The 18428-nt window shown below is 40.6% G+C and overlaps 1 protein-coding gene across 4 annotated transcripts in view; it reads right to left on the reverse strand.

Moving 5' to 3' along the window:
* UPF1 (UPF1 RNA helicase and ATPase) overlaps window positions 1–18053 on the reverse strand; it is a 31794-nt gene extending 13741 nt beyond the window's left edge. The window contains exons 1-12 of one of the 4 annotated variants that reach the window (XM_061553793.1): window positions 17645–18053; window positions 14767–14906; window positions 14269–14358; window positions 12033–12200; window positions 8485–8665; window positions 5916–6077; window positions 5038–5122; window positions 4624–4722; window positions 4167–4275; window positions 3113–3272; window positions 1894–2012; window positions 545–709 (exon numbers count right to left, since the gene is read on the reverse strand). In XM_061553793.1, coding sequence (XP_061409777.1) covers window positions 545–709; window positions 1894–2012; window positions 3113–3272; window positions 4167–4275; window positions 4624–4722; window positions 5038–5122; window positions 5916–6077; window positions 8485–8665; window positions 12033–12200; window positions 14269–14358; window positions 14767–14906; window positions 17645–17827 — 1661 coding nt within the window. In that variant the 5' untranslated portion in view covers window positions 17828–18053. Of the gene's footprint in view, window positions 1–544; window positions 710–1893; window positions 2013–3112; window positions 3273–4166; window positions 4276–4622; window positions 4726–5037; window positions 5123–5915; window positions 6078–8484; window positions 8666–12032; window positions 12201–14268; window positions 14359–14766; window positions 14907–17644 lie in introns of all 4 variants that reach the window. The other 3 variants (XM_061553795.1, XM_061553791.1, XM_061553794.1) reach the window with 3 other exon arrangements.
* Between the last annotated feature and the right edge of the window lie 375 nt (window positions 18054–18428).

Consider the following 18428-nt stretch of genomic DNA (forward strand, 5'->3'; position numbering starts at 1 on the left):
ATATTTCTCTGATGCTCTTTTCGTCTCGTGCTGATCATTCGTCCTATTTGCCCAACATTGCATTTGCCACAAGTGCAGTTAATAATCCTTTACACACCTTCTGTTGATGGCTTCGGGAATACATCTTTTGTACCAGATATTAATTTCTGTTTTTTTATGTACTGTGCCAAATCTGACTCGGATGTTTTGTTTTTCCAAACATCTGGCTGGTTTATCAGTTACTTCCGTAATGTACGGTAATTGTATCGTTTTAATTACTTGGGCAGTTTCAATGCTTGTGTTATTTGATTTGGCTTTGGCATTCAATGCCCTGTTGATTTGTGCATCATTGTAACCGTTCATTCACATGTGACACTTTCTAAGCTCGATGAATGAGCATCTTGATAAGAGCAGATTTCTGTGCAGAGTGATGGTGCGACTCTGCATTCAAATAGGCGTCAGTATGTGTTTGCTTTCGGTAAACGCTGTGTTATTTTACCATTTCGCCCCCGTCCGAGCAGAATATCCATATAAAGGAGAGACAACAACAGGGGGTAGAACTCACCTGTCCATATTGCGTATTTGGTTGTGCAGAGCGAGGAAGGAGACGGGGGAGTCGATGGCTTCCCTGCTCTTGGCACACAACCGCACCACCTTGAGACCCGTGCGGTGGATCTTCTCCGTCAGCTGGTCCACTGCGATGTTACTGGGGGCGCACACCAGCACGGGCCTGTACGCAGAACAAGCACCCACACCAAGCTTCACCAACAGTACTGACATTATAGCAAAGATTGACAGTTACTCATTTTAAGCAAGCTTTACTCGTAGATGCCCAGGAACAGCAATGCCAATGACTCGTAGCAAACAATCAGTAGGCATATGAAACCAACAATCAAACTAACACACATAATTGTAGCCAAGGTCACAACCTCACCGCCGAATTGGATGACTATGCACAAAAATATGTTGTGGTCAAATATGCACATGTAACACTTTTTCGAAGGTAATCCACTGCTTATGATAAAATCCAGTCTAACTTGCAAAGTTAAATATAATTCGAATGTAATAATGCCGTGAAAATCTTCAACCATTGAATTGAAAATAAAATTACATTAACCCACAGAACAGAGATCTGAGTCAAACACTCACAATTAACTACCCATCCATATTCGATTCCAAAATGGAATGCACTCCAATTAGTAAGGGTAGCATAAAAACAAGGCAACCTCATTTTCATAATGAGTGTAAATCAGTTGAAGCAAGCACAAAGAGTAAATAATACAAAAGCATTAAAAAGCACATCCAACATTTTTCACTTAGGGGGCATTTTGTTAACATATCAATAACCTGCATACAAAATATGCTGAATAGTTTAAGCAGAATGAGTCAGCTGCGCTTCTGCTGCAGACTGTGATGCATGCCAGCACACTCGGCTACATGGGCAATACTAGTTACAAGCAATAAATAACTCTGTAAACTACACTTGGTAACACCTGTGCCATTGCAATGTGGTGCGACTAAAATGGAACCCACCATTGCAGCACAATAAACATTTAAAGTTACATTTTATTTAGTTTCAGAAGCCCCACCCTTCCCCAATGCCTTCACCTTATTGGAACTTAAGCAGCCACTTTTATGCCACTATGCAATTCCAACAGCATGGGACTGCACACTCGTGTACCCACTGACTTACGTTTCTACTAAAGCTCTTCACGTTCATCAACGTACTACGAGTTAGACTGGCATGGACTTTGCACAACTTTCCGACACAGCAAACAAACTGGCACTGTATTTGCCAAGCAAGCAGAGCCACATGGGGAGAAGACAATCTTCCACTGAATGTGCCAAGCCAGCAGAACCCACAGGGAAAAAGACTGTCGACCACTACACTGCTTTACATATGAAAGCACTGACCCGCTGTTCTGCTTGGCCAAGTGGTAAACGATGGTGGCAGAGGTGACGGTCTTCCCAGTGCCAGGGGGACCCTGTATGAGGCTGAGTGGACGCTGCAGCACAGTCTTCACAGCGTACACCTGGAAACACACGAGGCAATGGGTGTACAAATTTTGCACTTTTAGACATCCCGTTTCACTTCTTCAAAATTTTATTTTTATTGACGAAAGATGAAACTTAGCAGAGGATTACCAGCTTACTGTGAAATAGTTGTGCACTATATGCAGTTTTGTAAATGTTAAAAATAACGATTCAAGGTATTTTGTACGCGAGTAAAAACACTCACAATGCATAACCTCCATCATGAATAAAAAAATATATTTTGAATGTCATATATTGGTCATTGACTGATAAAGTGGCTGCCAACTTATTTAGGTGAGAACACGATCATGAAAATACAAAACACACCTCTCTTTTTCCATGTCATTGCAGGGCAAGAGCAAAATAGGATAGAACCTATCTATGCCCCTGCCTGCTTCCCAGATAACATTGCTCAATGTAAATGTCACGATTTAGTAACAGATCTGATGATACTGCCGTTATTATTTAAATGAAACCCACGTTTAAAACTGAGACCGTGTGCATTTGTTTAATAAAACTAAGCATGAACAATGTATAAACGTAGCAGCAAATGAGAACGCGAGCCTGAAAAAATGTGAAGTAAACGAAAAAAGCATTTTTGTTAAAGGAACTGAAACTTAAGGGAAAAAACCGGAATAAAACTGAACCTTAACACCACACATAGTAAATATACAGAAACAACCTGGTCGTACCACCTCAATTAGTATACAAAAATGTTTAGTCAACAATAATACCGTTTTATTTATAAATGCTTTAGCTTTGTAGATTGTGTAGAATAAATACCACATTATCGTGATCGTAGACAACCAAGTCCCTGTAATAATCAAGCGAATGCAAATTTAACCTCGCAAGCTAATGCCAGCTACTTTTTATTTCATAATTATTATCAAAGACTGTCACAGCAGGGGGAGGGAGGAACACAAAAAAAAGGTAGAATTAAATTTCGATTTAAAGCTTTCGTGACTGCAGGGATTCATCTTCTTGGTTCTTTCGGTGAAGTCACGTAGAATGGAAATAATACAAATTTTATTATTTCCATTCTACGTGACTTTACCGAAAGAACCAAGAAGAAGAGGTAGAATTGTCAGCAGTGTCACACCTGAGAGTGGTTGAGGTCAGGCAGGCCTGGGGCAGTGAAGCGCTTAGGCAGCATGCACTTGATGAGTACATCCTCCACCTCATGGCCCAGCAGCTTGTGGTAGATGTATCCAGACACCGAGGTCTCGTCCACCGCAAAGGTCTTCAGGGCGCTCTGCATCCTGCACACGTCAACAGACTGTTACTAAAATCGCCTTCATCTCCAAGGGGAGACCCTAGTTTCAGGAACGGGAAAACTAACTTTTTAAGCACAGCCACATGGCAATAATAGAAAAAATGGAAGCCTCACGTGTTATGCTCGTTTCGAATTGCAATCACATCCGATGTAAAAGCCGAGTGTTTATAGGCTATTATACGCAGGCTTTCACGGCCATAATTATGTCTCCCAATTGGTTTCTTGCAGGCTAGGTTGTGTAAAAATGTGTCGTAAACCCTGCCCCACCTGACAAAGCCAATTAATTCCGTGCGCTTGCGGAAATTGTTACATTGGTCAGACAGATTGCAAAATTAGTATAAAGATGAAAGAACAATCAATGAAATATGAAATACAGCCTGAATTATCTGTGATTGCAGAACATGCATGTCATGAAAGGCATAAAGTTGACTTTAAGGTCAAAGTCCTGTGTAAAAATAATTATTACTGTCAAAGATTAGAGAATCAATAGCGATTTTGAAAAGCACAAAATAACTTCAACCGAGCAGATAGTTATAAAATGAGTTCTGTTTGGAAATGAATTATAACTAAATAATTTTGAGGACAAAGGTAATTTAAAGTATTAAATAACACTTACTTAAATTCATAACTCACTAAACCTCTATAATCAACAATTAATATAACATCTTAATTGTGAATTACTGTGATATTTAAAGAACAAAAATAATTACGGGCACTAAACATTTACTCTTCACATTGTACACTGAACACCAACATTTCAAAGTAGATTTTTGAACATATGTCCTTTGTATGAACATTAAAAATATTAGTTTATTTAGGAAAAGGCCATTCAGGATACACCGACATTGAATAAGCACTTATCAAACAATACCTTGCTTACCTGTCAAAGGAGGTTGACTTCCACACAAAATCAACCTGGAAGTTGTGGGTGCACTCTGCTGGCACGCCAGTGTTACTGCGCAACTCAATTGCAATTTCATCTCCAAAGTCTGGGTACAATGTAAAGGAAATCAGACGTATGAAAACTAAAAGCCGAGGCTGTCATTAGTGTTACAGCACAAATAACACGCACTGCTCTAACTGGTAGGTTGAAAAGGATGAACTAAATTCAATTTTCACAAGGTAGTATGCAGCTTTGCCCAATGCTCTTGGAAGCTGCTATTATCATATCTGGTGAAAATTGTACAAACTATCAATCATATAGCAAGTAGCATTATCAGACATATGTACACAATTGTCGAAACACACACATCGTGATAGTTCAAGAACAGTCTATTTATCATCATTATACAAACATTTATGGACTTTATGATTTGGCAAAATCAGGAAATGGATACTGTCCGGGACTTTGATGACATGGCCAATCCCTTTCCAGGGAGCAGCCAGCTCTCCCTTGTAGCGCAAGCAGATCTCGTCCCCTTGCATCAACCGCATGTCTGCTGGAAATCACAAGTAGCAGACAGCACGAGGCCAATGACAAATTGTTCCCAAGTTACTTAATACAAAATTAGCCACAGAGTTCTTGCAGAATTATTTAATTTGTTGTGGACAACATATAATGCACAAAGGCAAAGCAATGAAAATAATGCAATGCAAACTTAAAAAGTAAACGTTAAACTCGCTTACATTACCAAAGGTTATGAGCAATATCTAAGAAAACATGAACATATATATTGTCGATAGGTACCGATACATCCGACGAAGAGCAAAACGAGCATATGGTGCCAAACATAAAAAACTACAAAGCCAACCTGAGTCAGTTTTGGGCAAGCTGAAGAAGGCAATCCTCTTCTTGTTCAGCCCCACATCCCATCTCACGGTTATGTTATCTTGAGTCTAGGGAATGGAAATGTGTGTCAATACACAGACGTTAATCAGTATGTTTCAGGACTGTACAACCGCCAAAGTGTTACACAAATGGAACCATTTCCTGTGCAAGCAACTAGTGGACACACGTGACAAATAAGCAGCAACATAACGTGAAAACAAAGGTTAATTATATCATTAAAATGCCCCTGGAGGTGAACAGTGTACCGAAAGTATTCTATTCCATAAGCCTAATTACTGCCAAACACAATTATCCTCAAAATGTACTTTGTCCAAGCTTTATTTCATGATGTAATAATCATACTACATTATACAAAACATGCACTTAACGCAGTGTAGTTAAGCAGGTTTGAAGCAGACAATCTCTATCGTAATATCTCTAGTTCTTCACAGAATTATACAAATAGATGCACCATGAGTGGCACAGTGGTTAACACGTGTGCCTAAAAGCAGGAAGGATGCAGGTTCGGTTCCCGACTCGGGTGCCTTTCTGTGTGAAGTTTGCATGTGGTCCCCCTGTTCTGTATGGGTTTGTTCCGGGTCCTCCGGTTTCCCCCATAGCTAAAAACATACAATGTAATTGGTATTGGCCAATGCAGGAACTTCAAGTCTTCCGCCTCAAGTGCGGCTTTACTAAATAAATATGGAATCATTATGCTACGCATGAGCATAACCTAGTGACCAAGTATTTGAAATCAATAATTGAGCCACTCAAATTGTAAAGATCTACCAAAAATTTAATATTTCCATCTAATAAACACCTGGCATTGTACCCACTTGCACCCAAGCCCTTGGCACTAACCTGGGATTCCTTGAGCTTCTTATCATAGTCGGCCTCCAGCTTGACAAGTGGCCCAAACACATTCTGATACTGGTAGGCATCCTCATAGCGTAGTAACACAGGCTGAGGCTCCTCATCCACGCCTGGCTTCTCCAGGTCCTCCAAGGTGGCATTGGGGTTTTCCTGTAACAGACATGGCAGTGATACAGACTCCCTGGGAGCACAAACAGAGCTCCCACCCACACTGCATCCAAGGCTCAGCCAGAAATGTTGGGTCTCGGATGCATAAAAAAAAAAACAGCATATTGTCTGCACACACGTGCACCGATGTACATCTTTATATCAAGCTGACAGTTTTTTAGTATTTCTTTAAACACAGCAGACAGTTTTGTATGTGATATTATTCTGTGCATCAGTGGCACAGTCGATAATGGCTAATTAATACAAGGTCAAAGGCATAGTTATTTGTGTACTACAAATATTGCCTAACAAACTAAAGCACCAGAAAGTGTGAAGCTTCCTTAAATGTATGTATGTTAAGTCCATGCTTAACGCGTTTTCGCTATAACGTGGTTCTTTTATTAGGGAACACTTTTCGCACAACGTGGAATGCGCACCGCGGTTTCTGAGCGGTTAACGACAAGAAACTTTGTCGAGTTGTGTGGCTGAGCAACAAGGGAATTCTGGGTATACACGCAAAATGATAATGCGTGGCGTACCTTCATCTCAGCTTTTTTTCCGCCATGGGATAACCGCCGGCTGATTTAAAAGTGCAAATGTGATTACATTTGCATTATTTTGATTTCTACATGCCCAGTAATGTCTAGACAATTCCTCACATACAGTGTTTTCGTTTAAAGCTGCATCTACCGCATTCAACGAGGAATGACTGAACGTACACTAGGCTAGTAGGATGCAGGTCGATGTGTGTGTAAGTCATATGCATTCCACAAAACAGTGCCTCTTTTATTTCAGTTTCATTACCATCTGATAATAGCCACTAAACAGTAAGCAATGCCTTTGAACGCCTGTCTCCTTAATGTATACTCTGCACATTGCTTAAATCAAAAGCTGATTTGACATGTTGCCAAATAGCAGGCTCCACCTCCTATGTTGTCCTCAAAACACCATTTTATGTCGCACTCATTCCACACAAAGTGCTTGACACAAATGAGTCACAATACCTTGCCGATCTCATCAAGGAGCATAAACCATAACACGGACTCGGGTCATCATCGCAGCAGCGGCTTTTGGCTGGCCATCGAACAAAGACAGTCACCGCATCGCGCGCTTTCAGATGCGCTTCTGCGGCCGTCTGGAACGCTCTTCCTTACGATATTAAGAAGCCACTGGCGCTATGCACTTTTAAATCTAGATTGAAAACGAATTTCTTTATAAATAGCTTTTGTGTTTAGTTTGTTGTCCTTCCCCCACACCTCCCATTAGCACGGTTGCATGCGTATGGTGCGAAAGTTCAACATACATACATACATTTGAATCTGTGTTCAGACACCTGTTTCCTGTTATAAGCAGCCTTGTGCCCTTTAGGCCAAATAAGCAATTTGATTCCGTAATTTTTCCACAATGTGTGATATGATTGATTAATATATGTAGCAGTATATATATATATACACTGCTCCAAAAGCTTTACTTAGACCTGTTTTTTTTACTTTGCACCATCAACCTTCATTTACAAAATTATTTTGCAGCATGCACTACACAAACTATTCAAGAAAAGAAAACATTACGTTTACCACTGTATAACACTCGGTAGATATAAGAAATGTAGCCAATTCATCCAATAATCATATGAAATTAAATTAGTCTAATTAGTCTTGAGCAAGATCTTTCAATAAGAATTGTATTAGAAGTAATGTTAGAATTCTTCCATAATTTCCCTTTGACCAGTCTTCCTTCCACACACTGCTAAAGCTTGCCCAGTGTCAATGTTTCCAGATAGCCGTGTGTTTCATGCTCAAATATAGAGCAGTGCTCATCTCGGTCTATTCAACTAAAACTATGTTTATTTTACCAGGTAAGGCCCACCGAGCTATATAGCTCTTTTTCACAAGTGACCTGGCAACAAATGATAGCTCAACAAAAGTGGCTTATCGTGTGGAAATTTATAGCAGCCGAATAATGTGAACGCACGTTGTGGATTTTAAATGTGGAGGGAAAAACCGGAGGACCCGGAGAACATGCAAACTCCAAATATACAGGCGTCGGGATCAAACCACAACCTCCTGCATACCAGGCGAGGGAGTTAACATCTCGCTACCGTGGCATCCTGAGCCAACGTTTGGGAACTTGACATTTTAAGGCGGGTGCCAGTCTCTGACTCGGACAACCACCCATGTGTTTTAGCACTACAGTAACAGAAAAACAATTCCATTCTTGCGTTTCCACACTGTGGTCTCGTATTTAAAGTTGTGCCCTTAAAAAATGTTTGATACAAAGTGACAATATAGAACAGACAACGCATCTCGCCTTTTCATCACGACAGCCTATTATGTCATGTGATCCTCTAAGTTTTGCCCTCCTTCACACAGCAGCACTGGCAGTCACACAAATAGAAAACCTCCGGCATCACCTTCCACAGCTCCTCCAGCTTGTTGATCTGCTGGGCCGTAATCTGCCGTGCCCTGAGTTGCTCCTGCTCCGAAGGGATCTTCACGAGCCAGGGCAGAAAACAACGGTCCTGGATGAGTGGCTGCCACTGCGTTGCATCCCAGTTCATGTCCTTCAGGCTGCTTTGGCTGGCGCATGGTTGCCTGCAATGGTTTGGGGGGGGGAGCAGTGATGCATTATATCCAAATGTAAGCAAAATAAACACAATAACAATGGTGAAATAAAATGTGGCATGTATGCAGTGACTCTAGCTGTCAGAACATGCTCCCTGGACAGAAGCTCACTTCACTCTGCTGTCCGGATATGGAACTGCCTCCCTGAAGATATTGTCCGTGAAATCACAGATTCTAGTCTCCAAGTCTTCAAATGCCGAGCACATGGACATCACCACACGCCTTGTAGAACTGAGTCATTGAGCTGCAGTGAACCAATGATTATGCCGATGAGATGTACTCATGTCTGATATTGCTGTTGTTCACAATTGCACCCAATAAAAATGCTTAATGCATCTATAATGTCACACTCCATTTACAAGGACTGCAGAATGTTAAATGAAGAGGCAGCCCACAGTGGTTCGAAGGTAATGATAATTTTGATTTACAGAAGAAAAAAATCGAGTATTCTATCGTACATTTTGAAATCACATGAAAACCCTGAAAGAACTTAAACTCTATGGACTCATAAAATAAATTCAGTTAATGCAAGGCTGTTAAGCATATATAGCCAAGCTACTGATGGCTAGAGGCAAACAAGAATGGTTGTAAAAGCCTGTTATGATTTTATAAAATATCTTTAAAACAGCCAATGTTACGTAACAAAAAAAAGAATGGTGTAGTAATAGGTTTTTACCCTTTTATCTGGCAACAAAACTGATACCTTTATACAAAAGATCATGTTTGCAATAACCACAACACTTGCAGTCAAAATGCAAACAAAAAGAGACAACTCTGATAATGATATGCACTGTTCTTGAAATTGATTGGTCCACAAGCGAGACGGCTTTTCTTAGAGCCTCGTCTCACATGGTGTTGGACCAGATGACGCCAAAAGAATATTTGTTGTTTAATTTGCTCAATGCCAATAAAAACAATCCTTAAAGAAATGTATATCACCAAAGCTTTGTTTAGTTCAGACTAAATGCATTGTTTAAAACAAAATGACTAAACAGTCAAATGTTAGAAAACTGCAAAAACAGCCACAAAATAAAATTGTTCAATTTGATAAAAAAAAATTGCAAAATGAACATTAATCTTGAAAGGGCACTTGGAATTGCAACCATAGTAACCGTACACAAATGCGAGTTTAGGGTTTTTTTAAAATACAGATTTGCAGCGTACAAGGCTATGCTGCAGCAATAAATTCCACCCACACACCTCCGCTTGGGGAACGCTTATGTTAGCTCGCATAACTCATGTATACTGTATGGCAAAAATGCTCCCAACGACCTGCCTAACAATTATCCCAAAAGAATTTGACAGTGAGGACATACCATATTTGAATTATACATCAAAAACCATTAACCAGGAAAAAAAAATTACGGCTCAAAAAACAATGAGAATGCACAAAACATATGAACCATTCAAATGATGTGGAAAAAAAATCGAAGATTTCAAGCACAAATAAACACACTTCGTTAGACAATGCAAAATTCCTATGGGAAATTGCCCATGCTCATTGTTTCATGTTGTGAAAGACAGCCATGATTTTAATTGCAGTGCAACTATGAACAAATAAAAAAAATAGTGGTGTGCAGTATTAAAGGACTCATTAGGTTTCCACGTGAAATTATTTGCTGATAATGTTAATATTAGTCATCATAAACATAAAAATAAAGGAATATGGCATGTAAAATGTTAAGATATTTATCCAAAAAAGTACTACCTTAAGAAGACCATTTGAAAAAAAAGCATGAATGCTTTGGTCTTAAATAGCAATATCACAATTAAACATAATACATATTTGAAGACTAAATTTTACGCATCAGTACCATCATTAGCAACAGGCATCGACTGCAAATAAAAAAACTTGAATGAGTATTCATTACTCTTTGTTGTTGCACTTAGAGAAGAGAAATATGTAATCAAATGTACACGTTTTTCTTTTTAAATTAATGGTTACTACCAGTCCTTCATGAGCTAAGCTTTATCAATTGTTCTAAAGTTATGTTACTGTGATAAAGTGTGGGTGTAGCCGGCCACAGTATTCCGAGCAAAACAAATCTGTTTCACAATGAGTGTCATATATTTCCCAACTACCACTGTTGTCAAACAAATGTGTTCAGTCACTGCCAGCTTAACACCACCACAGAATAGATACACAATTCATTTTAACATGGATGTCAGTACAGTGTAAGCCTATTGTGCCACAGTACAAACTACATTCCATTTTAATCCCTGCAATACTGATCCTTTTTGATATTCACCAGAAAGGATTTAACCCGGTGTTGTGTCTCTCCCTGCAAAATGGGTTGTGAAGCTCGCATTGTGCAAAGACTCACGTGGACAATCGCAGTGGGAAAAAAAAGCAAATTATGCCCTTAACTGTCGTGCATTGCAATTGAATCTTAACAAAAATATTAGCTATTTACTTATTGGGTACAGAAATGAAACATTGCTATCAAAATCTGGGCAGAGTCCATGGGTGCTGAGAACAAGTTGAAATGAGTCAACAAAGCATTGGAAAAGGAGCCTAAGCTGGAACGTTTTTTGGTTGTGTTCCATCGAAAAACATGACTACGACATCGCTTCCGATGTAAATGATGGCGAGTGCAAAAAGTGCAATACAGTGAACATGTTACGTAAACCAGGATCATGCCATGCATAAACAAGTGATGCAAAATAAAAGACCAAACAGGTTTTGCTCATGCATGTCTACTGCGTGTTAACCAATCATTGCAGAGCATCATATGTGAATGGTCAAGTTAAGACCAATGCTCATTGATAAATCGACACAAATATAAACGGCACACCCATCACTCGCTATTACCAAGACACATGCTAACGTAAAACTAAAATGATAAATCGTGATATTCTTGGTTCTAAAAGGTAAAGTCACGTAGATAGAATTTTTTTCATTAATGAATAAATTGAAATTCAAAGCAAAAAAACACGACGTTTCGATCGCAACACAAGCGGTCTTCAGGTGGACTTTACCGAAAGAACCAAGAATATTAATTCCTGCAGTCACGAAAGTTTCAAGTGATAAATCGTTGCAATGCATGCTATGCACATGGTTTGTTTTTGTCAGCGTATTGAACTGCAACAGGTGCCAAGAGCGTGGTGAACCAGTGGAAATACTGCAGTAATAAATGCATTTGCAGTCACATTATCAAGGTGAAAATGAATCAACTATTTCCAATAACGTTAAAAACTTCACAAAATCGTATCTTTTCCACCTGGCTTTTATTTTTAAACTCAGAATTAATAACAGTAATGTGATGTGCTGCTGGTCAATATTGTAAACGGCGCAATAAAACAAACTTTCGTATTCCGTACGTAGTGGGAAGCGTACCGGCACAGCAGCACCACGACAGAGTCAGCCTTGGCAGGGATGAAACCCAGCAGGAAAACGTTGCGGCAGCCACAATTGTAGCACTCCAGCACAGTCTCACCAAGTGCCCCGTCCTTGTGCAGTGTTACCTCCTTGCACTTGGCACGCACAAGATGGTTCACGATGTGGCTGCGGAGAGAAAAAAAAATATCAACAAAAAAACACGGGTATAAAAACGAATTGTACAGCTTCATCGTCCTACCTGCATACATTTTGTACAATGAGGTTATGGGAAGGGGTGATAAAGGAGGATAGTCGTGTGAAATGAAAGCTTTAAGTCAAGATTTAAGTTAAATACGTTGTTTCGTCCACTATTTTCTTATGTTTTACGTACTGAATGTGCTTTATAGGCGACTGATTTTCTGTTTCCATCTGCAGTGCCCTTTCGAGGCTTCCGTATTTTGCAACTGTAAAATTGAATTTTCTAAATCTTGACTTAAAGTATTCGTGACTGCAGGAATACATATTCTATGGGTCTTTCGGTAAAGCCACATAGATAGAAAAATAATCAAATTATCACATTTCGATCGCAACACAAGCAATCGTCTTCAGTCTTTAGACGATTGCTTGTGTTGCAATCGAAACGTCATGATATTTGTATTATTTTTCTATCTATATGGCTTTCCCGAAAGACCCATAGAATTTGAATATACTAATATGTGGACATGTGTTTCACATCGGCTTATTGCACAGCATTTTCCCATTGTACAGTACTTGGGTAATTTATTTTATATGTAAACTGGTTGGTAGGCAATATTTAAAATTTAATTCCCTTTGGTTATTCACAATGGTGTGGTGGATTAATTTATTTAACCTTCGTTAGGTTTTTAATTATTTATTGTGACAAGTATGGATTCTTCCGATCCAAAAATTACACTTCAGCGCCCTCGTAGTGGAGGCCGCTCTCTCCGATCGAATATTAACATGCTAATATCTCATCACTAGCTCCACCCACTTTGTTGATGACCCTTGGGCTACACCCATTTTAAACCTTTAAAACAGTCTATCTCAGCAGCTCTCCCCCTCTTTTTCCTCCTCATGACGATCGCGTGTTGTGATCTAAACGTCATAGTTTTTTGTTATTTTCTTTGAACCTATCTACGTGACTTTACCGAAAGACCCAAAGAATGTATTGAACTGAGATGTCTACTATACTACATATTACATGTCACAGCTAAACACTACCTAGTCTCATTTCCCATTAATATATAAAATGCAATCAAATGTATGCATGCACACAATGTCATTTCATCCCTCTTGCAACATCATCCTTTGATTTCAAGGACCATGTGACAGCAAGTACGTAAAAAACCCTTATGTGCGAGACATGAAGATAACTCGTGAAATATTTAACATGCTACCACAAATAATGGAGGAGAATAAGCTACCCAGTAACAAACTTCAACACCCGTAATCAGTGTTCAATTGAAACACTACAATGGAACATAAGTCATCCGAGGCTTTAAGTGACCCAACAATAGGCAGCAGCTTTTCAATCAATTCCCAGAACATTTTTTTCCCAAATAATACCATTGGAAACCGATCCAAAAATAGGAGCAATAATGATAGTTACACCTGTTAAAATGTTTGCGGACCAAATGCAAGTCTATTTTGTGTTACGCATTCTAACCTGTACGATGTAAACAATCTCCTTTTAAACATTTACAGCGTAAACATGGTTTTACGTACATCTCCAGGGGAGACATGAGCTGCTTCTGTGAATGTACGCGGTCGCTTACATTTTTTCGTGAATTTATTCCGCGTGGTACAGTGCTTTTTTAAGTGCCCAGTTATAATTTGTCATATGCCTGACATTGAGATCAAACTGGTTTGGCCGGACCAGCATAATAGGTACGTTTTAAAAGTCAAGTAAACTTATAGCATTGTCAGATTGTATTTATTAAAAAAAGAATTTATTGCACATGGGGCAAAAAAGATGTTGGTGCGCATTTTTCAACTTACAAATGGACTCAACATACATCACCAAATTCCATCACTAATTACAAGAAATGAATTCAAATGTCATATCTATAACATTATTAACTTTGCACCACAGGGTAAGTGGACTTAAGCTGCTGTATTATAATTGACATTGTTTAGCCAAATGGAAAATAATCAGGAAATGCTGTCTGATTTGTAAACATCTGCTTTGATTATAAAATTAGCTTAAACATTACAAGTAATACATCTGTCCCACCTTCCGGATGTGTTCCCACGGCCGTTGCAAAACCACTTTTTGCTGGAATTACAATACACCACGCAATTGGGATCGTGAATTCCGCAGTAACTGCAAAAGAAAAAAATGACCATATTTCAGCAATCAACACATCTATTAAAGAAAACAAGTTTTACTCATTTTAACATAATCAGTTTAAATGAAAACAATGTTTAAAATATCATGCAACAGGTGTACTGCTAAAACAGCACGAACATTTTTTACCATGGCCATGTAAACAACTGACAAATTAAATAAAAATGTACTTTAAATTATAAATATAACTTGTTTAAGGCTTCTACAGTTAAAATTACATAATTAGATGTGCTAGTTTGAGGCAAAAAACATGGTACAACAAAATATCGAAACACTGCAAATTGCAAATGCAGTGTCCTTAAAAGTTATTTATAGTGGACCTCCCTTACTTCCACAAGAATGTATTTCCTCTAAAACCACCAGGCGGAAGCGACAAACGCCTACCTGCAGGCATGCGATGGGAGGTCCTTTGAGTAATAAGCATCTTCCTCGTCTTCTTCAAAGTTGAGCTCGGCCAGAGACTGAGTAGCTTTTGCCACTGCCTCATCCATCCCATTCGCGAGGGCCCCATCTGGTCCATTCAACTAAAATGAGATCGTAGAGAGCAACATCTGTATACAGCCGACGCACAGGGCATATTAACAACGCGCGATACATTTCCCTTCGAAGTCTTCGTCAAGTGAACGCGTGCAGTGGGTGCTCAATAAACCCGCTTAAAAATATGACGACCGCAATGCGTGTGGTGTGTGCTGGGCAACGATGGGATCACTCGTCTCAAATGAGTTCCGTTCGTGCATATTGACACCTGATCCTCTAAAGGCCAACAAAAAAACTTAACTCAAAATACGGCAACAAAGTTGTAATATTTAGATTATATCATCGGTACAGTCGTTGTGAACAGGCAGTGTTGGCATACATATGTAACAAAATCACATTTTGACTGCGTATTTAAGCAAGGTAACCGCATGTGTACAAGCACAAAAGGCATGCATTCATTCGTATCCAATTCACAAACATGTACTTTCAGGGACCTAAATAACTCATTAGATCTTGACATGAATTTTGTCTATTAGTAAGATTGTAAGACGGCAAAAGGTGCACTTAAGCACTGGGCTTATAGCACGAAAACGTCAACGAATTTATGAGAAACGTGTACGGTACCTGGCAAGACGACACTATTTACAACTTTATTCATGACAGCTGCAACCTGCCGAAATAACCCTCACTCCTTCCCAGCAATACCAATGACATGGTTATTCATAATAACGTAAAACCAAATGTCAACGGGTTGTCGTTTTTTTGTATATATATAAATGTCCCTTAATTGGAGAACATGTTTTATAAAATCGATACACAGTTGTCCGCTGTATTGTCAAGAAGCCTAGTTGCCTTTGGTTTACAGACTAAGCCGACTCGTCACCAACCAAGAGTGCGTTTAAATCAATCCGCTCCCCATCCTATCCTGCCGAGCAGTGTGCGTCAAGCCTCACGGGATCAAGACAGAAGCCGTTTAAGATCTGCAGCCCATGGGAACCTGCGTACAATAGTTCTGCGACACGGCTTAGCAAGAGTGTAGAGGTCTCCGGCACCTAAAACTCGGGACCAGTTACCGGCTGATGTTCGGGATCTATGCTTGAGTATAAGCCAATGTAGCAAAATACGTCAAACGCTGTCATTCCATTCAGCCAGTAAGGTTTGTCACGTAAACGGTGTGTTGGAGAGTAAATCCACAACATTTACAATTTGAGTACGGCGTTTGGCAAATCGCCCGATAATACTGGATGCAATTAGCAGCGAAAAGTCGTAATCAAATTGTATATGTTGTGGATTTATTCTACAACACACCGGTGGGCTGTAGTTACTAATTGGCGCGTTTTGTTGACGTGACAAGTCCCTTACTGGCTTTGTCGGGTGGTGGAGGGTTATGACACATTTATACTCACGCGATCGAATAAAAAAACCATTATGTATAATATTGTCGCGAAAGCCTGCGTGTTAAACTGACTTATTCCAAAGAGCCTTTGGTTCTTTCGGTAAAGTCACGTAGAAAGAAAACAAATTAAATAATAGAATACGACGTTTCGATTGCAATCGAACCAAAGAGTAATTCCTGCAGTCACGAAAGCTTCAAATCAAGTTTGAGCCTTGTATACATAATAATTAGCGCACATTTGTTATTGAGTGGACTCATTCATTACGAGAATACGATATCAATATTAAGACTTTAAAAAAGTCGTGCGCGCGTCTTAGGCAGTAATTCGAAAAGGGTATATTTAAGAATGTATTGCGCAATTATTCACACAATTTCCGGATATTTTAGGAGAATATCCTTCCTTTTTTTGCAAGTAAAATTTACTTCTCAATTTGTCGTAAACGTATTCGGGAAAAAGAAATTACGTAAAATGTCCTGGTCTTAGGTAGGTTCTAAAGAGTTTCCCAACTCCATTTACGCAAAAAAAAAAACTTAAATTACTAAAGCAAAAATATGTAATTTTTTGTTGAATAATTTATCTAACTTTTAATTAGAAATCATGTTAATACGCAATGTCTTTATTGGTGTAAGCGTTATATATATTTTTTTTAAATCCCGAACTGTAACCAACTGTAAGCCATATGACGCGTGAAAATGTGGACTACGCATGTAATAATGCACCGTGGACCGGATTGCCACGATTGACACATCACGATTCGATAAAAAAAGGAAATCGATTGTCTTTCATCTAATATCTCCATTGCACTCTGTACATCCAATCCGTTTGGTCTTTAATGTCTTCAAGAGCCATGGTCGAGAGACACTCTTTGAGGCCTCCCCAAAACCCACGACCCTGCGATGTAACATTAACCATCTTTGCTCGTATTGTCGAATTCATCCGTCATCTTTTCCGCCTCGTGTAGACTCATACGTACTTGTCTTTCTGTGCCCCGTAGGGTGACAAATCGTAAAAAGATTAAACCAATTCTGCCACGTGCATGTCCACACACACGAGTACGTCACGACTGTGATATTCCACTTTAGTCAACTTTGTTCAACATCCCACGAAACAGTTAACCAGCAAGCCACAGACACCAAAACACACTCTCTAAAGAAACACCCAATGACATTAACATTAATCACATTCTAAACTCCCGACGTACAACCCACGCAACCACCCACGCCGCTCGGCCCGCACCGTGAAGCCGCGTGTGGGACTTGCGGTCGCCACACGCGCCTCAGCGGGCAGCCCCGCTAGGCAACACCGAGGCTTGCGCTCAGGCCTAAACGCAAATAACTCCACAACGGGCACAACAACAACAAAAACCCCGCCAACCGGTGCGTCCACACCTGTCCGTGCGGCGGCGCGTCGAGCTGCCCGCCCTGGCTGGGACCTCCCTGGCTCTGCGAGGGCAGCGTGAAGTCCGTGTAGTCGAAGTCGGTGGCCTGCGTGTCCGCGCCGATGAGTTCGCCCTCTTCCGTGTCGAGGAACGTGAGGCTCTGCGAGCTCGGCCCGTACGCGTCCACGCTCATCTTTGCTACGGGTTATTTAGTTGTTATTCGTGACCGGTTGTTGTAGTTGTTTTTAAAACGAACGCCTGTTGTTGTCGCTCGTTTCGTACAACTTTGAGAACGCGGCAAAATTCTTTTTATCTTTCGCTGCCAGAACCGCCGCGGATTTGCGAGCGCGCGCTAATGGCGGAGCGCAGCCGTTCACCGGACGCGGCGCGCGACGAGCGGAAGCGCCATTACCAAAATACCTCCCCCCCACCCACACCCCAGCGCTCGACGTCATGTACGCGCGGAAGCTTCCGCTAGAATGACGTCACGCGCGGAAGCTTCCGCTAGAATGACGTCACGCGCGGAAGCTTCCGCTAAAATGACGTCACGCGCGCACGCGCGCGGGCGGGAGCGGGAATGACGTGCCCGCCGAGCGCGCGGGAGCGAGAATGACGTCGGGCGCGAGCGCGGGAAGAGGGAATGACGTCACGCGAGCGCGGGAGTGAGAATGACGTCATGCTCGCGCGCGGGAAGGGGGAATGACGTCACGCGCGCGCGGGAGAGTGGACACGATGACGCGCGAAAGGGGCAACGCGGGAGTGAGTAGCGGGGGGGGGGGGACAAGGTAAACGCG

This window comes from Lethenteron reissneri, chromosome 18 (assembly GCF_015708825.2).
Source record: "Lethenteron reissneri isolate LAM-NWPU_2019-01 chromosome 18, ASM1570882v1, whole genome shotgun sequence".
NCBI classification, from domain to species: Eukaryota; Metazoa; Chordata; class Hyperoartia; order Petromyzontiformes; family Petromyzontidae; genus Lethenteron; species Lethenteron reissneri.